This window comes from Vicia villosa, linkage group LG1 (genome assembly GCF_029867415.1).
Source record: "Vicia villosa cultivar HV-30 ecotype Madison, WI linkage group LG1, Vvil1.0, whole genome shotgun sequence".
Lineage (NCBI taxonomy): Eukaryota > Viridiplantae > Streptophyta > Magnoliopsida > Fabales > Fabaceae > Vicia > Vicia villosa.
Genome location: NC_081180.1, coordinates 47,745,029 through 47,769,926, shown reverse-complemented (window position 1 = coordinate 47,769,926; position 24,898 = coordinate 47,745,029). Strand labels below are relative to the sequence as shown.

General features: G+C 35.8%; 1 protein-coding gene across 2 annotated transcripts; it reads right to left on the bottom strand.

The window, feature by feature from the left end:
* Positions 1-523: 523 nt before the first annotated feature.
* On the bottom strand, positions 524-2,453 carry LOC131605603 (lysine histidine transporter 1-like). 2 transcript variants are annotated; one of them, XM_058877944.1, is made up of 7 exons: positions 2,326-2,453; positions 1,845-2,228; positions 1,298-1,691; positions 1,064-1,169; positions 850-956; positions 709-777; positions 524-616 (listed from the first exon to the last, which is right to left on the bottom strand). In XM_058877944.1, the coding sequence occupies exons 1-7, from the start codon at positions 2,451-2,453 to the stop codon at positions 524-526; spliced, it is 1,281 nt and encodes a 426-aa protein (XP_058733927.1). The 2 variants fall into 2 exon arrangements, with proteins under 2 accessions (XP_058733927.1, XP_058733931.1); XM_058877948.1 differs by having other exon boundaries at positions 865-956; positions 2,326-2,420.
* Between the last annotated feature and the right edge of the window lie 22,445 nt (positions 2,454-24,898).

The following is a 24,898-nucleotide window of genomic DNA, read 5'->3' as shown; positions in this document are numbered from 1 at the left end:
TTTTTCCTCATTGGATTGATCATAAAGCTTCCAATTGCAACGACATGATCAAAATTGATGAAATCATCAATGATTTATCTAAATAGGTCAACTATTATGAAATAATATAAAGATAAACTAGCTTTATATAGAATATTAAAAGAGTAGAAAAATATTTTTAAAAACCAGAGTCACTAAATTTTAGGAAGAAATGAGCAATAAGATCAACTTTTTGTAACTTCTTTATCTTTTTTACTCAATCGTACTTTCTTTAATTTTAAATATAAATAAAAATTATATATATTCAATTTAAAATTAAATCAAATATATTTATTTATTTTTAATTTATCTAACTGCTCATAAAAAGAAAATATCGTGAGGAATATATGAGTTGGACCAAAAAATATATATATATATATATTTGTACTTTAAAAAAATTCAGTACAACTTGGACCAAAAGAAATATATAACTCAAACTCAATATCACGAGGAAAATAAGGTAAGAATAACTCAGTCTCATTTGAGTAAATAAGGTGTATTACAACTAAAACTTGTGGTTCTTAGCTTGTAGTATAACTTGCCTCAACGCCCCAATAGGAGTTAAAATCATCAACACTACTCCAAACACAATGCAAAACTAACACAATAGAAAGAAAAAAAAATCAGATTCATACCATAAAATATAAGCAATAACACATAAATATTGGAGAGGAGTTATAGCTTACATACCCAATTTGCACACCAAGACAAGCTAAATATCTTTGGTTTGTAGATAAAAATCCACATAATGCAAGGGAGCTACAAAACCATCATAAAAAATAATTAACATCATCACAAGCTTTTGTGTTATTGCAAAATGTTATTAGAGACTTTATTTTTCCTTACAAAATATGTGGTTGGAGCAAAGACAAATCCCCCAAAGAAGCTTAGAAGACCACCAAAGAAAGGAAATGCAATTGCTAGGATCATGGTAATGGCTGCAAATATAAGTAATTATTACATTAAAAATTTCAATGTATGTGAAATTTAGTGCATGAATTGGAAACTATAGCTTTTAAAGTATGAGAAGGGAAAGCAAACTAACAAACATATGAATTTCGTGTCACGAATCGAAGAAATCGAGTTGGCTTGAAATTCAGTTTTTTTACTAGAAATGATTCGATCATATCAAACACCGGAACTGCATAGACCTAACAAAAAAGTTAATCATATATAAATGATTAAATGCAAATAATCTTTTAAAACGCGCGCACGCACACATCCACACAATGATATGATAGGTAACAAAATTTTAACTGCGATGAATCGGAGTTTGTACCTGATAACTTCCAACAACATGAACAACAACAAAGATATTTGCTGCAACAATAAGCCAATGTGGTTTCTCAAGTGACAAAAGGATATTATCATCAACAGAATTTCCAAAAGCACGGTAGCCAAAGATAGTAACAGGAAAGTAACACAAAGCCACTACTAAATAAGCAATTATCATTCCCCTCCACATAGATACTTTGGAGGGCTTTTCAGGTGTGGAAGGGATTGTTGCTTGGATCTCAAGAATCACATTGTGACCAGCATAACCAAAAGCTATATCCCCCATAGCACTAAATATTCCAAACACATTTCCTGCTTTTGATGAAAACCTTCTACCATATTGTACACCTGGTTGAGCACCCTTGTGAAGTGAAGCTATCCAAGCAATGGTGGAGTAACTATTGAAGGAGGAAAAATATTGTTATAAAGTTTATAACATGACACTTCTGATCAAATACGTGTGTCATATATGTTACATTGATACGACACTATTACATGTGATTATTGTGATTATAAAAAATTATTAGTAAAATAGAATTGATGTGGCCTACCTGAGAGACATGACGGCGGCGGTGAGGGAAACACCGGCGACAGAGTTGAAACTAGGGAGATGGGAGAGAAAATATTGAACAAAAGCAAACATGACAATGAAGTAAGTTGTCTTAATAGGCTTACAATCATGACAAAGAATCTCATGAAGTTTCTTTAGAGATTTTGCACCAGTGATCATATAAACTATGTCAATGCCAACCTCCACCATTAATTGTTGAGGCACAACAATCCATAAACCAAGTTTTTCACCAAATGCATGTTGACCTAATTCATGATACTTGTCAAATCTCTTTCCTGGTACGGATTCATGCATTTCAATCATTTGCCATGCAGTATACAACGTGCAAATCCATGAAAGGACTAAAATTGCAATACCTAAACCCCTACATAAAAAAATATTGACATATATCAGACACCAGACACCGAATGCATTTTTTAAACTATAAATTAGATGGGAAGAATGAAGTTGAGAAAAATAACCATCCAAGCTGAGACATGGCATAAGGGAAGCCAAGAACTGCAACTCCAACCATAGCAGTGACATTGTGAAAAGCAGAATAGCACAATTTTGCGTTTCTTGGTTTAATGTTAGCATTTGTTTCAGCCATTTTTTTTTTCTTTTTCTCACTGATGTTGTTTTAGACGGTTGTGTTTAACTTTTTTTGCATGCTTCCCACTTTCTCCTACTTTTGTGCCACTATATCATACAGCAGTTTCCAATTAGGAACTGTTGTTGTTTTTCCCTCAATATTTTTTACTTATTTTGTAAAATATTTAAGAGAAATCAATTTTGTAAATATTAATATAAAATGGGATGGGGTGGAGATATTAGTGTTTTTTTTTAAAGAAGATAAGATTATTTTAATTACCTTTAACGGAAAGAGATAATTAGATTGTAACCAAGTATAAAGAAAGAGATAGTTTGGTAAAGTTTAAAAAGTTTAATTTTCAGATATTGTCAGTGTAAAAACTTTGTTTAAGAGTTAAAATAAAAAATATTCTTAATAATTTTTTAATTAATAATGTAAATTAAATTGAAATGAAAATTTTGTACCCAAAAAAAAATTAAAATGTAAAATCAGTTGGGTAATTTTGATTGTAACAATAGTTTAATTTTCGTGGGGATTTCAACTCAATTAAGAATGAGAGCGAAAGAAAATGATCATGTCCCAGCTTGTATGGGGATGATAGGGAGGGTTTTAGTGACTTTATTTTGAGGTAGGATTTGGTTGACATGCTGGCGTTGGGTAATAAATTCACTTGGTTTAATTTGATGTTGGAAATTTTTCTTAATTAATCAAGACTTTATTATGAACCCATACTCAATTCATGATGAAATGTAAAGCGGAAGCGTACCTTTAGGATCCATGGAGTTTCAATGAAAAGAAGATGATCTTGATAGGAAAATGACCTTTCAATTGTAGATTTCTTAATTCCTTAGTTTCTCTTTCAATGGGATAAAGAGAATAAATATTCTATGATATTTTTCTAGTGTCGTGTCTACAATTGGGGACCATAACCCCTTATTTATATGAATTACATGCCCTTTCATGAAGAGTCATGCCTATTCAAGTTTAGAATCTCATGCCCTTTCATGAAGGGTCATGATTATTCAAGTTTTCTTATTCCAATTTTACCCATCACAAATAATAGAAATAAGACTTTTGGTATCTACACAATATTTTTCATGACAATTACATCCTTAGCCATAAATTTTACATTAAATAGATCACTTTAATTTGGCTAATTAAATAATGGTCCTAACACATTAATTTATTACATGTATGACCCCAAAAAATTCTAACAATCTCCCACTGGTCATATATGTATCCTTATAAATGTGTTAGACTTTATGAGCTCAAAATTTTCCATTATAAACATTGGACATATCCTCATCTCGTCCATTAATTACATCAATATATAGGACCAAAGCGGTTTTCATTATATCAGTCATAATTAAACCCATCAATGATCACAAATATAAACACAACTAAATGACATAGATTAATCATGAAATGTGCCGCATGAAAATCACATGAAGGTGATAAATACATGTCAATTTTCAACTGGTCCACCATACTTTAATGAAATCCATATTATCATACAAAGTGCAATAAACTGAATAACTAAACTTTATTTCTGATCAGAACGTAATATGAATATACTATCAAACATAGAACATAATTGATAACAATGACTAACTCCCACTAAACCAAAGAATCCTCTAATTCTATAACACTCATGTGAGCAGTTTGCTCATTAAAGACCTTGGGTGGAAGCCCCTTTGTCAAAGGGTCCACTATCATGGAGTTTGTCCTTAAATGTTCTATGAAAATTTGTCCACTTTGTACTCTCTCCTTTTGTCAATTATAGTTTATCTTAAATTGATCAAATTGTGCAGGAAGAGATATGAATACCAAATGCACGAGTAAATTATCCGACAACTCAAGCTTTTTGTGCCTTAAATTTGTTAGAAGCAATATTAGACATTTCCATAATATACTTTCTTATGTTTCCTTTGCCTTTATACTTTATAGAAATCAAGCTTTGAAGAAGTGTGCTTGTTTTCACTTTATCGCTTTTAGCAAAGCGCTTTTCAATTTCAGCAAGGAAATATTTAGCATTTGTTATTTCTTTAGCTATAATATCCCTGAATGTCTCTGGAACGCCGCACTTTATGATCATAAGACTCGTGCGATTAGAGCGATCCCGCTTCTCATAATTTTCCTTTCATTAAAGGTACTGAAGTCTATAGGAGAAGGGGCCGATTTATCATTAATACAAGGTCAAGATCCATGCAGCCAAAAAAAAAACAATTAAAATATTTTCCTTCCAATCCTTAAAATTGGCACCATTAAGAACCGAAACTAATGATTTGAAATCAATCATAAATAAACTAAAATAATATATGTTCAAATAATGTCATAACTCATCTCAAGATATCTAGTGCACCATCAATATCAAGTCTTTGGACAATAATATTAATTGCTAGTGATACTCTTGTTATAACAATCCAACATTGATAATAAAACATGTCAAATAATAAACCCCTCTTTGGATTGATTTATCATTCACATATGAAGCCTTAAAATTATCACATGTTTATCATTACAAAGTGTGTGTATAATCATGTCAAATATCAATTTTCCTTTGGGCGAACTAATACTTACATGGAAACATATGCACACTAACATTTAACATTTCTCATGTTCAAATCCATAAAAGAAGGGTCACTTTGGTGATTTCTAGTCTCAATAGAATCATTTAAAATGTCAAATAACTTTAATTCAAAATTATGACAAATTAATATAATTTAAATTCTGAAATATATTTATATCCCATATACAATTTCATTAATAATATGAGAGGGATTGTGTGCTAACATATCTATCCCAAGATTGCAACCGAATTTTCAAGTACTGCATTATTATTTATTATTTAAGACAGTACGGACCATTGCAATCCTTAAATTGAATTTTCACACCCATTCATAGATGAGACACCGAATGGGATTAATTTGTTACACTAATCATAAAAAAAAATTAAAGAAACATCACTTAAAATCAATTTTGTGAAAATAGACGTGATGATTCAGTAAAAAGCTTTATTAAATGAAACGAAAGAGAACAAAACTATAATACCTCAAAACAATTCAATTTGAATAAGAGGTGTTAGTTTTGAGATAATTTCCGTCATATATTTGGTCTATAAAAAAATTCACTGTGGATATATGCATATCATAGATTCATACGACCTATCCATATACTTCACATAAATATCAAAACTAAATTGGTACATACGAGAGATATCAATGATTCTCACCGGATTCATTGTCGGCATAATATGGTTAAAATTATATAATAATTAGCCATAATCCAAACAAGATAACAATAAATAAATAACTTATTTGTTATTCTAATTGAAACCAAATTATTCGCAACATAAAATAATAAGCCAATAAAATTCTTGACAGCATCATTAATATAAATACAACAAGTAATTTTTTTTATTTATTTTTCAACAAAAATTAAAATATTATAAATTTGGATGAATGAATATAAAGTTCCAATTTTAAAATGCCGAAAATCAATAATTACTAAAATTCACTCATGATCAAGTATAGGAGGCTCTGATACCACTTGTTGGAAATTTTTCTTAATTAATCAAGACTTTATTATGAACCCATACTCAATTCATGATGAAATGTAAAGCGGAAGCGTACCTTTAGGATCCATGGAGTTTCAATGAAAAGAAGATGATCTTGATAGGAAAATGACCTTTCAATTGTAGATTTCTTAATTCCTTAGTTTCTCTTTCAATGGGATAAAGAGAATAAATATTCTATGATATTTTTCTAGTGTCGTGTCTACAATTGGGGACCATAACCCCTTATTTATATGAATTACATGCCCTTTCATGAAGAGTCATGCCTATTCAAGTTTAGAATCTCATGCCCTTTCATGAAGGGTCATGATTATTCAAGTTTTCTTATTCCAATTTTACCCATCACAAATAATAGAAATAAGACTTTTGGTATCTACACAATATTTTTCATGACAATTACATCCTTAGCCATAAATTTTACATTAAATAGATCACTTTAATTTGGCTAATTAAATAATGGTCCTAACACATTAATTTATTACATGTATGACCCCAAAAAATTCTAACATTTGAATGGTATGACGATGAGTAGGCTCGACATATTCTTGGTTTCGGAGGAAGTAATCTCAAAGTGGAAATTTGGAGGTCAATTGGTTGGTTATAGAGATATCTCGCACCATTGCCCAATTTGGATCAAAGCAAATGACACGAATTGGGGCTCTAAACCTTTTTAAATTCTTTAATTGTTGTGTTCGTCATTCTGATTTTCTTCAGTTTAAGGACGGAAAATGGGGGTTGTATGATGTGAGGGGTAATACTTTGTTTGTGTTTAAAGAAAAACTTAAAATCCTTAAAGGTGATCTATGAGTTTGGAATAAGAATGTTTTTGGATATTTAATTTGGAAGTGGACTTACTTATGACGGAATTGAATGCTTTGGATTTTGTGGCGTCGGCGAGTGATTCAATTCATAATTAAGAGAACTTGGCTTTTAATAGATCTGCAACTTCATCCAAAATGTGGCACTTTTTCATGTTATGGAAAGCCTTCTTAGACAAAAATTGAGGAATGAATTGATAGCGTAAGGGGACTCCAATTCTAGATTTTTTTCACAAGATATTGAAAGCAAAAGTTAGGAGGAATAACTTGCTAGGAATTTTTACTTTAATGGTTAGGTTGACAATATGGAGAAAGTCAAGATGGAGGTGCTAAAGCATTTTGAAACAAGATTTCTTGAGACCAATGGTAGAAGACCTAATCTCCCAAGTGTAACGTTCAATCAATTATCAGGTGAGAACAACTCTTAGTTGGAAGCTCAGTTCTCGTTGGAGGAGATAAAGGAGGTTATTTAGTCGGGTGATGGGGAGAAAAGTTCGTGACCGGATGGATTCAACTTGGGATTCTACATGTCTTATTGGGATGTTATCAAGGTGGATTTTAAGATGTTTGTCAATGATTTCTATATTCACATGGTTCTTCCTAAAGCGGTAACTGCTACCTTTATTGACAAGTATAGACCTATTTGTCTTATCGGGAGTCTTTACCGAATTCTTGCTAAATTGCTTGCTTTGAGGTATAAAAAGGTGATGCCTAAGTTGATTTTCAATACTCAAACCGCGTTTCTTCCTAAGAGAAAAATAATGAATGGTGTCTTGGTAATTAATGAGTTTGTGGATTTTGCGAAGCGTTACAAGAAAAGTTATATGTTGGTAAAGGTGGATTTCAAAAAGGCTTAGGATTGTGTGTCTTTGAATTTTCTTAGATCTATGATGCAGAGAATGGGGTTTGGATCTAAATGGTTGGGTTGGATGGAAGGGCTAGTTTTTAATAGTTCCATGTTAATTCTTTTTAATGGTAGTCCCACAAATGATTTTATGGCATATAGAGAAATATGCCAGGGAGACCCACTTTCCCCTTTTCTCTTTCTAATTGTAGGTGAAGGCCTTGCTGGAATAATAGCTAAATCAAGGTCTATATGAGAATATCAGGGGGTTTGTGTGGATACCAATATTCAGTTTGATCTTTTACAATTTACCGATGATACGATTATGATCGGTGATGGGTCTTGGAAAAATATTTGGAGTATAGCACTTATTAGAGGCTTTGAATTAGCTTTATTTTTTAGAATAGACTTATCTAAAGTAGAATCCATTGTTACAACCTCTCCATGGATGTGGTGCAAGCTACCTCATCCTTCTTATCTTGTGGAATTGGAACTTTATCCTTTGTGTTTTTGGGTATTCCGATAGGATTTAATCTGAGGAGAAAGGAGGTGTCAAAACTGTTGTTGTCAAAATTGAGAAGGAGGTTGTTGGGTTGGCAGAATAGAAATTTATCTATTGGTGGTAGAGTTCCTCTTTTAAATGCTATATTAGTTAATATCCTGGTCTTTATCTTTTCTTTTTATAAAGCACAAAAGTGTATTATAAAGGAGATAATCAGTATTTAAAAATATTTTTTATGGGGTGGTTCTGATGAAGAGAAGAGGATTAGATGGATAAGTTGGTCCAAAGTTTATTTTCCAGAGAAATAAGGGGGACTTGGATTTAAACATTTTAGAAGATTCAATTTGGCTTTTCTAAGCAAGTGGAAATGGCACTTTATCTTGAAGAAAAATTATTTGTGGACTAACTTCATTTTTTGCATGTATGGAGATGTGTTGAAAGCATTGTTGGACATTTACGCAAATCATGGTCACTCAAAGTTGTCTATTTGGTGGAGAGATCTTTGTTTGGTTGGTGAAGCGCTAGAGACCAATCAAGAGCCTTGGTTTTCTACCGCAATTTCGTGGAAGCCTGGGGATGGGAAAAGTATTGATTTTTTAAGACACCAATGGATCGGTCCGAAAGCGCTCTGTAAGCTTTTTCCTATTCTACTTTTGCTTATTGGGGCTGCTACTTTCAGCGATGTAGATTGTGGGTCTTGGTTTGAAATCGGTTGGGGTATAAATTTTTCGTCAATTTTGTGGTCATTTCCAATAGCGGCTCCTGCCACAGTGTCACACCCTAACTTTTCGCAAACTTTTATCCCATGGTTGAGGTTCTTGTTACATCATCACTATATAATGGCTCTCTCACTTCGAGTACTTGATTTAAGGTCTTGTTACTCTTGAGGACAAGTTTCATCTGAGATCGGGTTATACATTGTTCACTTTAAGTCTAGCAATGAGAAAGTATTTCCTTAATTTGAACTCATTAGAATTTCATTTGATTGTTATTCACTATTCAGTGCCCTATTTAGATCTTGCCAAGTGAGACACCTTTTGTCTTTTTGTGAATCTACTCACAACACCGACACAACACAAAATCCAGTTGTGTATTGCACATGTAACACAAGGATCCAATCAGCCTCCAACAATGAGTAGGATTGACATCTTGCTCATCATTCTTCGATAACTGCAACCTTGGTTCAGTCAGAGTAACAACCTCGTTGTAATGCTCCATTTCAAACTTCTTCAAAACCTCAAGTGCATACTGTCATACCCCAAAATTTGCCCTCATATATTTGCAAATGTCACATTATTACGAATAAAATTGATGGCGCATTTGGTAAGAGTGTAAGACTTGCGGGTGTAAGGTCCCGGGTTCGAATCCCACTTCTGACGTTTTTCATCTTTTTATTTTGTTACTAACTTTATTATTTTATCACAAAAATGTCTCTTTTTATTAATTAAATTGTATTTTTCGTTTTTTTATTTTAATTAATTTTAAAAAATATTAATTTCCCATTTAAATTTTGATTTCATGCTTTTTTTAGTCAAAAAAAATCCAAAATACAAAAAAATATTTGAATTGATTTCATTCCACTTTTATTTTAGGATAGTTTCTATGACATTGATCAAAATAATCATAATTTAGAAATCAAATCAAATTTAATTGGTTAATTGTCATCAAATCTTATTCTATTTTTTTTAGTTTGCCTAATTTATTTATTTTTTAATATAAATATGGTGCTTTCATTCAGCCAAAGGGGAGAAATCCTAACCTAACAATTTTACACACAGGTCGTAAACCGCATCTCAGAGCAGCGATACTACACCGATCCATCAACACAACCTTTGAAGCTACAACGGACTCACAAACGGACTCATACCACACCTGCAGATTCAAAACATCATCATCATTCGTAACTCCAGCAAGTTGCAAAACCGAACTCGTCAAGCCTTGCAACTTTCAGCAACATTATTCACATTAATGAGAAATACAGAAGGATTGTAAACCAAATCCAAGTGCTTCAATTTTTGAATAAAATTTTCATTATCACTAATCCTTGTGTTTTTCAAGTTATTTGTTGCAGATAGAGAGTTTTTTTGGCTGCTTCAGAGTAGTCTGAATCCTATTCTGAAAAGCAGCATTCGTAGAATTAGAGAAGGAGGCAGGGTATTTGTGAGGACAATTCAAGACCTCCTGAGGATCCAAGAATCTCTCTCGGCATACTCTGAAGCGAACACACTCATCACGAACGACTAAGGCATCAAGAATCATCTTCTCTACGTTCACGGTTTGCATATTCGTTTTAACCTTCGATCTTATTCATAGATGCATCATAAACGTGTTTCGATACATATTCAAGTTCTTGAGGTTCCGTACAATGGTTCTGGGTTGTTTAATTTTTGTCTAAATGCAGGAAACATGATCCACCATAGTTAGGGTTGTGTGGTTTCGATTTGGGGGATACTTAGCCATGGCCGATTCAGACTCAATTGAATGTTCCATTAGACTCGTGAGGTTGCGTACAGGCAATCTGGATTATTGTTGTGCGTTTTCATGATTGATTTGCAGGAGACGGAGAGGTATAGCCATGGATGTCGCGAAGACGGAGAGGAACATTGGGGCGGCGCGCTTCCGTTGATTTTTTTAAAAAGTTTTCAAATTATTTCTTTTGTATATATTGTTTCTTATTTGATTCAATAACAATTGAAGGTCATAGCTCAAAGGGTGAGAAGGCACATATGTAATCCAAAGAACCAGGGATCGATCCCTGGTAAGTCCAAGTATTTTTATTTTTCATCTGATGGTGTTTTGGTTCCAGATTCAGCGCATCCTTCCATCACACGCCCATGATGCTCGCTCGCTTCTCTACCGTTGGATCAATACGATGTCAGATCTAAGGATCCCAGCATGCGGTTTCCATGGTACACCGTCAGAGGGCCAATAACACTGAACCCGAGCTGAGTTTTCCTTTTCTAATTTTTATTTATTTTTAGATTACCTAATTGTTTGTTGTTCTATTTGATCATTTATTTTTTTCAATAAATCTTTTTATATTATTCATTTGTTTTAGATAAAACCCCTTTTTTTTAAAAATAAAATAAAAACAAAAATTTCTTTTTTTCATAAAATTATTTTAATTAAATAATTAATTTAATTAAGTTTTAATAATAATTTTTATGTGATTCAATAATTAAATTAATGTTGTTTAATCATTTAATTAGTTTAATGTTTCTTTTAAATTGATTAGAATACTTATTAGAATTAGGTAATTTAATTGAAAATGTTATCTTTACCGATTTAATTAATTAGGATAAAAAACCAATAATTAATTAATCTGATTTTATTTATTCTATTAACTATAGTTAACTTGCGCCCTAATCGGGGTTTACAAGGATCCTTCCTACACTGAGAATTTTTCTCTTTCTTTGTGCGATATTTCAGGGTTACCATCAGAAATCCTTCGACTACGCGCCATGCCAATCAAGAAGCTAAGTTTCTAACCCTCTTTTTATATGTTATTTTATTTTTTCTTTTTGCCTTACAGACACAAATAGTCAATGAATCATTCATACACTCACCCTTATTTATTTTCCTCTTAATTTGTAGAGTTGATCAAGGATTCGAGGAAAATCAAGGCTCAAGATAATTATTCATCCCTCTTATTTTTTCAGTGTTTTAAACTTCCCCATCCCCACAGGTGTTTTTTGTAATAGCGTAGGATATTTACCTTTCTGCCTTTAATTTCTGTATGATTTTAACTGCGTGGTTAGTAATCTTAGGGAGTGCAAGCCTTTAACAGAACCTAGATCACTAACTCACAAGATAAATAATCGAACTGAATTCACGTGATTGTGCACCCACACACCTTTAGGGTAATCCCTCTGGTTGCCTTGTCGTCTTAATTGTTGCCTGTTGCCTCTAAGTGTATTAAATAGTCAAGTCCCTCGATTCCGAGGATACCTAAAGCAATGTTGCCTGTCGCCTTCCAAGTTATTGAAACTCCCTCGATGTTGCCTTATAAAATGATTGTCCCAAATTGCTAAGGTATCCTCGCATGATGCCTAAATAGATAAAATGACTATTATATCCTTCCCTTAGACTACTTGCCCTCTTTATGGCATGGGACAGTCTTATGGCGAACGATTTCTCGATGACCCTTCACATCCAATTGAAAGGCTTCCTACCCTCTTATGGTACGGATAGACTCTTTCGCCTCGAAAAGCTAAAAAAACAATTTTTCTAACTTAGGGTAGTTGCTATTAATTGCTTGCTCTAAAATTCAAAACTCTTTTCCCACTCTTTCTTGCTCTAAAATTCAAAACTCTTTTCCCACTCTTTTTTAAATCAAATTTAAAAGACTACGCTTATTTACAAGCTAAGGTTCTTTTTTCAAAGTTTTTACTTTTCACACCTCCTTTTCAAACATTTCAAACAATACAAAAGTGAGCTAAGCAATTAAGAGCCCATGGATAACCATGGATGCAAAGGGTGCCTTACACCTTCCCTTTGCCTAACTTACCCCCCGAACTCAAAATCTTTTCAAAAGGTCTTTTTCTGTTCTTTTAGCCTTTCTATAAATTGGATAAAATAAAAGTCGGTGGCGACTCTTGCTATCCGCAACATTTTCAAATATTAAAAGTCAGTTCACCGTATTACAGAACTGGCGACTCTGCTGGGGATGCTTTCGAATAAAAGAGGGGTTACCTTAGAGCTAGGATCACTTTAAATTTGTTTGACTTGTTTGCTTTATCTTTAAAGGCTGTTTTGGGTATTCTATTGTGTGAAAGATCCTACACCCGGATCTAGTGTACCTTAGGTATGTGGCATGAGACCAGGGAGGCTGTACGACATGTATCGTTATGGTTGAACTGGTGGCCACCGTTAGTGCGACGCTTTGGTTTGTTCTGATGGCCCTTGAATATGATCGAGGAGACATTTGGCTACCGCGTGGTGTCACAAGCACTAATTCGCCCTTAGAACCTTAGTTGAACTTGACTTTGGCCTATAGGAAGTAGCGAGATAGCTGGCTTTGGATTCCTGACTGAAGCCGGTTGATACTCGATGCTACACTCATTGAGATTGGACTCTAGGGATGCTTTTGGCTGGCCGATCGAGTGCCATGTTGAGACAATGCCCGCGAGAAAGATCAGGGATATGAGCACCATAGAACCCGGTTACTATTCTAGGACAGGTTGAACCAACTTAACTTCAGTGGGAAGGGTACTTACCTACGAACTTCACGCAAGCCTTTAAACCTAAGGACACTTGTGTGACTTGTTTGTGCTTGCTACTAACCCTTTGGTTTTCTTGCAGGTTTTCTTGTGGGACTCACTCGTCCTTACTATCTCACGTTGTGCCTAATGAACTGCATTCGCATAACATTCATGACATCATGACATCATAAGCATAACATGATTTAACTAACCCTTTCAAGGATCTTAGGAATTTAGGGCGCACAAATTCAGGTGCTCTTATCAAGGACTGAATTCTTATCAAGGGGCAAGAGGATTTATTTTCCTCTAGCCATGTACCTTCAAATTCAGAAGTTCCCGAATCAGAGGCTATGACCCACCGGATATGGTGAGCTTGATTCCCATAGAAGAACATCCAAAAAATCAGAGTTCTTCAGACGAAGAAGCGATCGAATCATGTTCCAATGTTGCTAACTAAATTTCCAGAGATCCTTGGAAGTATTGCATCTGCATTCATAACATTGCATCACAGGTTTCCACCACAGGTTTCTTACCACCTCGCTGTTTTTTTCAGCATCATGAATCTCGAGCAATCAGTCAAAGACCTTCAAGCTCAGAACGCCCAGTTTCAAGATCTGATCCTGAACTTGTCCAAGGGGCAAGATGAACTGAAGACACTCCTGACTAGGAAGAAGAAGAAAGGTAAGAAGACTCTGGGGAAAAAGCTTAGACCGATCTTGCAACTCAGGGATGCTGAACCCTCTGAAGACAGTGATGAGGAGGAGCAAGATGATGATACTAGTATCAAAACCGATGCAAAAAGTAACCATGATTCTGCCAAACCCTCTGAAGAAGAAGAGGACTATCACCATGAGGATGAACATCCTGATGACAAATACAAGATGTTAGAAGAGCGTCTGAGAAGCGTGGAAATTCAGAAGGTACCTGGGCTGGATTTTGAAGAGCTTGGACTCGTTCCTGGGGTCGTTATTCCTCCAAAATTCAAAACTCCCGCCTTTGCTAAGTATGATGGAGTCTCCTGTCCTAAACTACACTTGAGGTCTTATGTGAGGAAGATCCAACCTCATACTGGAGACAAAAGACTGTGGATCCACTTCTTCCAAGAGAGTCTGTCTGGGACTCAACTCGAATGGTACTATCAACTGGAGGGTACCAACATCCGTACTTGGGAAGATTTGGTTGTTGCTTTCTACCAGCAATACCAATACAATGCTGACCTCGCACCAACTCGCATGCAACTACAAAGCATGTCTATGGGACCCGAGGAAAGTTTCAAGGAGTATGCTCAAAAATGGAGAGATCTAGCTGGAAGAGTCAAACCCTCCTTGACTGACAAAGAATTGGTCGATATGTTCATGAATACACTGACCGGTCCTTTCTACAGCCATTTACTTGGAAGCTCCTCGTCTGGTTTCACCGACCTCATACTGACTGGAGAACGTGTTGAAAGTGGTATCCGAAGCGGAAAAATTCAGGTGGCTACTTCTTCTGGTACTATTAAAAAACCATACAATGGGAGGAATGAATCCAACGCTGTTGGGGCAGTCTTGGTCCCTAGTCAAGCTCCAACACAACAACAACAAAAGACAGATCGGCGTAAGCAACAAGGTGGCCAACGTACTTGGAAATCCAAACCCAAAAGGTCATTTACCCCACTACACATGCCATTGGCTCAAGCTTTGCAACACTTACTTGATCGGAGTTTGATAACTCTACTGCCTCCATACTCAGCTCCTGCTAATCCCGTCCCTGGGTACAAGCATCATGCAAGATGTGCTTACCATTCAAATAGTCCTGGTCACGATACAGAAGATTGTGGACCATTGAAACATAAAATTCAAGACTTGATTGAAGAAGGGGTCGTCGAATTTGGCCAACCAGAGGAGCCACACAAAGTCTAAAGGATGGCTATTTAGATCATTAATTTACTCGCATTCGCAATTTCTTTCCTATTTTTTTAAACATTCGTCTTATGTCAGACTCTATTAATTTTATCATAATCATTAATGCATTGCATACGTTTGTCTTGATTTATTTCTCTTCCTATTTCTATATTAAACTTTGTTTTTACTTGGTTTTCTTTATGATATTTAACTCTCGCTAAAGCTGTAAGCCTTTTGAGGGAGGATGACGAAAACGATACCGCAACCTCATACAGTACGCTTTCAAACAGACTATGCTGATGATGTACAGGCATTGTTTCAATTCCTAAACAGTGGAGATATAAGGATGTTAATCCCTCGTCAACCCCTCTGAGCCTAAGAAGTAGAAGTTTTCTTTCTCATACAGATTAAAACCCTTACTCATAACCTGGGGCAGGGTAGTTACTCAGTTAATTCAAACATACCAGGTGCTTTACACAAGTGATGGATCCTCGTAATTCTCAAGTCAGGCAGTCAATATCCATAAAGGAAAAAGAAAACTTTTAAGAAGGAGACTTATCAAAAATCGAAACATCCCGCTGACTGTAATTTCAAAATAAACAGTTCAGGCAAAAGTTAGGGATAATAAAGTAAAAAAAAAAAAAAAAAGGTTACTACAAATCCTCGACAAAAGAAAAAATTACAAAAAGGATGACTGCCTTTTCAAATAAACTTCTGGTGCTTCAACCATCATCAAATGTCAACATTACGACTTCAAGACCTGCTATAACTTAAATGCAAAGTTAACTGAGCATAAGATCGAAGAACATCACGAAGATTGGGATGGGTACAAATAAATTTTGAGCCTTTATCCTTTGTTTCTTAAACCGTGAACCAAGCCACGTTACAACCCTTGAAAGTCCTAACTGAAGCATGGTTAGTTCGAAAGCGTACTGTCACAAAAAGGGTATCCTGACTCCTTAAAGTTTACCAAAAATCCTGAGTTGATATCATGTTTTTACAAATATCACGTTCTTACATCTTTTGTTTTACTAAAAATGTTTTTAAACTCCAAGACAGGCATATGCATTGCATTTTTATGGGTGTCATTATAAAACAATTTTGTCTACGTAATTTCAAATGTTTGACATCAGGAAGAAACTGCATGGGGCATAATTAATGACTAAAAGTCCTCCCGACGAATAAATTGCAGAGACGTCTCGTATGCATGACTCGATCAGCTAAAAGCTTGTTTACACAAGGGGCACAATGTATCATTATCCCACCTACTGGGGGAAAGCTGGTCACAATTCATAGAATCTCTCAGAGGCACTGTAAAACCAGAGAAGTTAGTGCATCACTGGGGCATGTCACATAAATCTCAACAAATGCTATTTTCAGATGATGTCAGTATCTATCTCTTCTTTGAAGTTCTAATTCCAAATTCAAGTATCGAGCATACCAAGCTATTGATACCAGGAGCAGGTATACTCTCGCAAGTGTTTTTCAAACAGCAAGTACTCAGAGACAAGGGGCAATAAAAAATTGAAAATCTCTGGGAATCTCCCCCACAGAGCAGTTTTCATAATATATCCCCACATAGCAATCCTCAAGAAGTTATCTCCAAATAATCTCTTCCTAACAGAGACTTGGTTCCCAAACAGATTCTATACCTCCGACATTGCCGGTTTTCCGACACAATCTTCTTCTCTAGCATGGTTTATACTCGCTACTTCCATTAAAGCGGATGCTCAGAAATCTGGTCAGATAGTATGTCAGAAGACCATTCTTCTATCTTGTCCCCAGGATACATCAGGATCAGATCACTCAGGTCAATCTCATCCCCAAGCGAAGATCAAAAATCCCCATATGGATATTATCAAACGAAAGACAGGAATTCTCTTGTCATTATCTCCAACAGCACACAGAGATTTATTTTCTCAACCAGCAGTTGTTATACAAGAGTTATCAATATGCTCCGACTACATAGTTCATCCCTGTATCATTCATAAATACATGCCTAACATACAGTACTATCGTTTATTTCGAGAATCTCAATACATGCATCATGACATTGCATAAAACTAATCTTTCCTTTTCAGGTCATTTCATAATCAAAAGAATATTATCATCCAAGTGCGGTGCAAATACAATCATATCAACGATTCAATCTCAACATTCATTCAAGACAAATACAATTCTGACACTCCATTCCGGGTCTTTCTTCAAAGATAATTCAGAAGCAATCAAAGAACTTCATATCCTTTCTAGGTCGGTCTTGTTTAAGGCATATCACAACCTCTCTAGGTAGTCTTTTCTAAGACATCCATCTTCCTTTCTAGGAACCTTTCTAGGTAATCTTTTCTAAGATGTTTCATATCCTTTCTAGGAACCTTTCTAGGTAATCTTTTCTAAGATGTTTCATATCCTTTCTAGGAACCTTTCTAGGTAATCTTTTCTAAGACGTTTCATATCCTTTCTAGGAACCTTTCTAGGTAATCTTTTCTAAGATGATTCATATCCTTTCTAGGAACCTTTCTAGGCAATCTTTTCTAAGATGTTTCATATCCATTCTAGGAACCTTTCTAGGTAATCTTTTCTAAGATGTTTCATATCCTTTCTAGGAGCCTTTCTAGGTAATCTTTTCTAAGATGTTTCGTATCCTTTCTAGGAGCCTTTCTAGGTAGCCTTGTTTAAGACATTTCACGTCCTCTCTAGGAGTCTCTCTAGATGGTCTCCTCTAAGACATGCCTTACCCTTTTTAGGTTAGTTTTGTTCAAAGACATATCTCAACCTCTCAAAGATAATCTTACCTTAAATAGATATCCAATCTCTTCTAAGACATCTCTTGCCCTTTCAAGGAGCCTCTCAGTTAATCTTCTACAAGACAGTGCTTCCCGAGCATTGGTTAAAGCCTAAACTCCTTTGCATCAGCCAGGGATCCATCCTTTTCAGGAACCTTTCCAGGTAGTCTTCTGTAAGACATTACTTCATCTCTCCTTCAGATACAATCAATGCATATGATCCAGTCTGAAAAGCATCTGCTTTAGACAAACAACTCTTCAAACGTTTGATGGCATCTTCAAATCAGATGGCATCTTTAAGCCTGTCTCCGGCAAAAGTCCCTGCTTCAGCTAGGGCATATTCTTGGGTATTCTAGTGTTCAATCCTCTTCTACCTTCAGACTCCGACAGGCACACAGGCCAATCTACATCTTCAGGTTTAAGAAAATTGAACAGGGGCAGCTGTCATACCCCAAAATTTGCCCTCATATATTTGCAAATGTCACATTATTACGAATAAAATTGATGGCGCATTTGGTAAGAGTGTAAGACTTGCGGGTGTAAGGTCCCGGGTTCGAATCCCACTTCTGACGTTTTTCATCTTTTTATTTTGTTACTAACTTTATTATTTTATCACAAAAATGTCTCTTTTTATTAATTAAATTGTATTTTTCGTTTTTTTATTTTAATTAATTTTAAAAAATATTAATTTCCCATTTAAATCTTGATTTCATGCTTTTTTTAGTCAAAAAAAATCCAAAATACAAAAAAATATTTGAATTGATTTCATTCCACTTTTATTTTAGGATAGTTTCTATGACATTGATCAAAATAATCATAATTTAGAAATCAAATCAAATTTAATTGGTTAATTGTCATCAAATCTTATTCTATTTTTTTTAGTTTGCCTAATTTATTTATTTTTTAATATAAATATGGTGCTTTCATTCAGCCAAAGGGGAGAAATCCTAACCTAACAATTTTACACACAGATCGTAAACCGCATCTCAGAGCAGCGATACTACACCGATCCATCAACACAACCTTTGAAGCTACAACGGACTCACAAACGGACTCATACCACACCTGCAGATTCAAAACATCATCATCATTCGTAACTCCAGCAAGTTGCAAAACCGAACTCGTCAAGCCTTGCAACTTTCAGCAACATTATTCACATTAATGAGAAATACAGAAGGATTGTAAACCAAATCCAAGTGCTTCAATTTTTGAATAAAATTTTCATTATCACTAATCCTTGTGTTTTTCAAGTTATTTGTTGCAGATAGAGAGTTTTTTTGGCTGCTTCAGAGTAGTCTGAATCCTATTCTGAAAAGCAGCATTCGTAGAATTAGAGAAGGAGGCAGGGTATTTGTGAGGACAATTCAAGACCTCCTGAGGATCCAAGAATCTCTCTCGGCATACTCTGAAGCGAACACACTCATCACGAACGACTAAGGCATCAAGAATCATCTTCTCTACGTTCACGGTTTGCATATTCGTTTTAACCTTCGATCTTATTCATAGATGTATCATAAACGTGTTTCGATACATATTCAAGTTCTTGAGGTTCCGTACAATGGTTCTGGGTTGTTTAATTTTTGTCTAAATGCAGGAAACATGATCCACCATAGTTAGGGTTGTGTGGTTTCGATTTGGGGGATACTTAGCCATGGCCGATTCAGACTCAATTGAATGTTCCATTAGACTCGTGAGGTTGCGTACAGGCAATCTGGATTATTGTTGTGTGTTTTCATGATTGATTTGCAGGAGACGGAGAGGTATAGCCATGGATGTCGCGAAGACGGAGAGGAACATTGGGGCGGCGCGCTTCCGTTGATTTTTTTAAAAAGTTTTCAAATTATTTCTTTTGTATATATTGTTTCTTATTTGATTCAATAACAATTGAAGGTCATAGCTCAAAGGGTGAGAAGGCACATATGTAATCCAAAGAACCAGGGATCGATCCCTGGTAAGTCCAAGTATTTTTATTTTTCATCTGATGGTGTTTTGGTTCCAGATTCAGCGCATCCTTCCATCACACGCCCATGATGCTCGCTCGCTTCTCTACCGTTGGATCAATACGATGTCAGATCTAAGGATCCCAGCATGCGGTTTCCATGGTACACCGTCAGAGGGCCAATAACACTGAACCCGAGCTGAGTTTTCCTTTTCTAATTTTTATTTATTTTTAGATTACCTAATTGTTTTTTGTTCTATTTGATCATTTATTTTTTTCAATAAATCTTTTTATATTATTCATTTGTTTTAGATAAAACCCCTTTTTTTTAAAAATAAAATAAAAACAAAAATTTCTTTTTTTCATAAAATTATTTTAATTAAATAATTAATTTAATTAAGTTTTAATAATAATTTTTATGTGATTCAATAATTAAATTAATGTTGTTTAATCATTTAATTAGTTTAATGTTTCTTTTAAATTGATTAGAATACTTATTAGAATTAGGTAATTTAATTGAAAATGTTATCTTTACCGATTTAATTAATTAGGATAAAAAACCAATAATTAATTAATCTGATTTTATTTATTCTATTAACTATAGTTAACTTGCGCCCTAATCGGGGTTTAGAAGGATCCTTCCTACACTGAGAATTTTTCTCTTTCTTTGTGCGATATTTCAGGGTTACCATCAGAAATCCTTCGACTACGCGCCATGCCAATCAAGAAGCTAAGTTTCTAACCCTCTTTTTATATGTTATTTTATTTTTTCTTTTTGCCTTACAGACACAAATAGTCAATGAATCATTCATACACTCACCCTTATTTATTTTCCTCTTAATTTGTAGAGTTGATCAAGGATTCGAGGAAAATCAAGGCTCAAGATAATTATTCATCCCTCTTATTTTTTCAGTGTTTTAAACTTCCCCATCCCCACAGGTGTTTTTTGTAATAGCGTAGGATATTTACCTTTCTGCCTTTAATTTCTGTATGATTTTAACTGCGTGGTTAGTAATCTTAGGGAGTGCAAGCCTTTAACAGAACCTAGATCACTAACTCACAAGATAAATAATCGAACTGAATTCACGTGATTGTGCACCCACACACCTTTAGGGTAATCCCTCTGGTTGCCTTGTCGCCTTAATTGTTGCCTGTTGCCTCTAAGTGTATTAAATAGTCAAGTCCCTCGATTCCGAGGATACCTAAAGCAATGTTGCCTGTCGCCTTCCAAGTTATTGAAACTCCCTCGATGTTGCCTTATAAAATGATTGTCCCAAATTGCTAAGGTATCCTCGCATGATGCCTAAATAGATAAAATGACTATTATATCCTTCCCTTAGACTACTTGCCCTCTTTATGGCATGGGACAGTCTTATGGCGAACGATTTCTCGATGACCCTTCACATCCAATTGAAAGGCTTCCTACCCTCTTATGGTACGGATAGACTCTTTCGCCTCGAAAAGCTAAAAAAACAATTTTTCTAACTTAGGGTAGTTGCTATTAATTGCTTGCTCTAAAATTCAAAACTCTTTTCCCACTCTTTCTTGCTCTAAAATTCAAAACTCTTTTCCCACTCTTTTTTAAATCAAATTTAAAAGACTACGCTTATTTACAAGCTAAGGTTCTTTTTTCAAAGTTTTTACTTTTCACACCTCCTTTTCAAACATTTCAAACAATACAAAAGTGAGCTAAGCAATTAAGAGCCCATGGATAACCATGGATGCAAAGGGTGCCTTACACCTTCCCTTTGCCTAACTTACCCCCCGAACTCAAAATCTTTTCAAAAGGTCTTTTTCTGTTCTTTTAGCCTTTCTATAAATTGGATAAAATAAAAGTCGGTGGCGACTCTTGCTATCCGCAACATTTTCAAATATTAAAAGTCAGTTCACCGTATTACAGAACTGGCGACTCTGCTGGGGATGCTTTCGAATAAAAGAGGGGTTACCTTAGAGCTAGGATCACTTTAAATTTGTTTGACTTGTTTGCTTTATCTTTAAAGGCTGTTTTGGGTATTCTATTGTGTGAAAGATCCTACACCCGGATCTAGTGTACCTTAGGTATGTGGCATGAGACCAGGGAGGCTGTACGACATGTATCGTTATGGTTGAACTGGTGGCCACCGTTAGTGCGACGCTTTGGTTTGTCCTGATGGCCCTTGAATATGATCGAGGAGACATTTGGCTACCGCGTGGTGTCACAAGCACTAATTCGCCCTTAGAACCTTAGTTGAACTTGACTTTGGCCTATAGGAAGTAGCGAGATAGCTGGCTTTGGATTCCTGACTGAAGCCGGTTGATACTCGATGCTACACTCATTGAGATTGGACTCTAGGGATGCTTTTGGCTGGCCGATCGAGTGCCATGTTGAGACAATGCCCGCGAGAAAGATCAGGGATATGAGCACCATAGAACCCGGTTACTATTCTAGGACAGGTTGAACCAACTTAACTTCAGTGGGAAGGGTACTTACCTACGAACTTCACGCAAGCCTTTAAACCTAAGGACACTTGTGTGACTTGTTTGTGCTTGCTACTAACCCTTTGGTTTTCTTGTAGGTTTTCTTGTGGGACTCACTCGTCCTTACTATCTCACGTTGTGCCTAATGAACTGCATTCGCATAACATTCATGACATCATGACATCATAAGCATAACATGATTTAACTAACCCTTTCAAGGATCTTAGGAATTTAGGGCGCACAAATTCAGGTGCTCTTATCAAGGACTGAATTCTTATCAAGGGGCAAGAGGATTTATTTTCCTCTAGCCATGTACCTTCAAATTCAGAAGTTCCCGAATCAGAGGCTATGACCCACCGGATATGGTGAGCTTGATTCCCATAGAAGAACATCCAAAAAATCAGAGTTCTTCAGACGAAGAAGCGATCGAATCATGTTCCAATGTTGCTAACTAAATTTCCAGAGATCCTTGGAAGTATTGCATCTGCATTCATAACATTGCATCACAGGTTTCCACCACAGGTTTCTTACCACCTCGCTGTTTTTTTCAGCATCATGAATCTCGAGCAATCAGTCAAAGACCTTCAAGCTCAGAACGCCCAGTTTCAAGATCTGATCCTGAACTTGTCCAAGGGGCAAGATGAACTGAAGACACTCCTGACTAGGAAGAAGAAGAAAGGTAAGAAGACTCTGGGGAAAAAGCTTAGACCGATCTTGCAACTCAGGGATGCTGAACCCTCTGAAGACAGTGATGAGGAGGAGCAAGATGATGATACTAGTATCAAAACCGATGCAAAAAGTAACCATGATTCTGCCAAACCCTCTGAAGAAGAAGAGGACTATCACCATGAGGATGAACATCCTGATGACAAATACAAGATGTTAGAAGAGCGTCTGAGAAGCGTGGAAATTCAGAAGGTACCTGGGCTGGATTGTGAAGAGCTTGGACTCGTTCCTGGGGTCGTTATTCCTCCAAAATTCAAAACTCCCGCCTTTGCTAAGTATGATGGAGTCTCCTGTCCTAAACTACACTTGAGGTCTTATGTGAGGAAGATCCAACCTCATACTGGAGACAAAAGACTGTGGATCCACTTCTTCCAAGAGAGTCTGTCTGGGACTCAACTCGAATGGTACTATCAACTGGAGGGTACCAACATCCGTACTTGGGAAGATTTGGTTGTTGCTTTCTACCAGCAATACCAATACAATGCTGACCTCGCACCAACTCGCATGCAACTACAAAGCATGTCTATGGGACCCGAGGAAAGTTTCAAGGAGTATGCTCAAAAATGGAGAGATCTAGCTGGAAGAGTCAAACCCTCCTTGACTGACAAAGAATTGGTCGATATGTTCATGAATACACTGACCGGTCCTTTCTACAGCCATTTACTTGGAAGCTCCTCGTCTGGTTTCACCGACCTCATACTGACTGGAGAACGTGTTGAAAGTGGTATCCGAAGCGGAAAAATTCAGGTGGCTACTTCTTCTGGTACTATTAAAAAACCATACAATGGGAGGAATGAATCCAACGCTGTTGGGGCAGTCTTGGTCCCTAGTCAAGCTCCAACACAACAACAACAAAAGACAGATCGGCGTAAGCAACAAGGTGGCCAACGTACTTGGAAATCCAAACCCAAAAGGTCATTTACCCCACTACACATGCCATTGGCTCAAGCTTTGCAACACTTACTTGATCGGAGTTTGATAACTCTACTGCCTCCATACTCAGCTCCTGCTAATCCCGTCCCTGGGTACAAGCATCATGCAAGATGTGCTTACCATTCAAATAGTCCTGGTCACGATACAGAAGCTTGTGGACCATTGAAACATAAAATTCAAGACTTGATTGAAGAAGGGGTCGTCGAATTTGGCCAACCAGAGGAGCCACACAAAGTCTAAAGGATGGCTATTTAGATCATTAATTTACTCGCATTCGCAATTTCTTTCCTGTTTTTTTAAACATTCGTCTTATGTCAGACTCTATTAATTTTATCATAATCATTAATGCATTGCATACGTTTGTCTTGATTTATTTCTCTTCCTATTTCTATATTAAACTTTGTTTTTACTTGGTTTTCTTTATGATATTTAACTCTCGCTAAAGCTGTAAGCCTTTTGAGGGAGGATGACGAAAACGATACCGCAACCTCATACAGTACGCTTTCAAACAGACTATGCTGATGATGTACAGGCATTGTTTCAATTCCTAAACAGTGGAGATATAAGGATGTTAATCCCTCGTCAACCCCTCTGAGCCTAAGAAGTAGAAGTTTTCTTTCTCATACAGATTAAAACCCTTACTCATAACCTGGGGCAGGGTAGTTACTCAGTTAATTCAAACATACCAGGTGCTTTACACAAGTGATGGATCCTCGTAATTCTCAAGTCAGGCAGTCAATATCCATAAAGGAAAAAGAAAACTTTTAAGAAGGAGACTTATCAAAAATCGAAACATCCCGCTG

What these genes read in the sequence shown, in the direction of transcription:
- LOC131605603 (XM_058877944.1), bottom strand. Translation starts at nt 2,453, where the DNA reads ATGGCTGAAACAAATGCTAACATTAAACCAAGAAACGCAAAATTGTGC. An exon ending in GCCATGTCTCAGCTTGGATG is followed by an intron (nt 2,229 to 2,325) that starts GTTATTTTTCTC and finishes TTTTTTATGTAG; the next exon opens with GGGTTTAGGTATTGCAATTT. An exon ending in ATTTTGTAAGGAAAAATAAA is followed by an intron (nt 778 to 849) that starts GTCTCTAATAAC and finishes ATGGTTTTGTAG; the next exon opens with CTCCCTTGCATTATGTGGAT.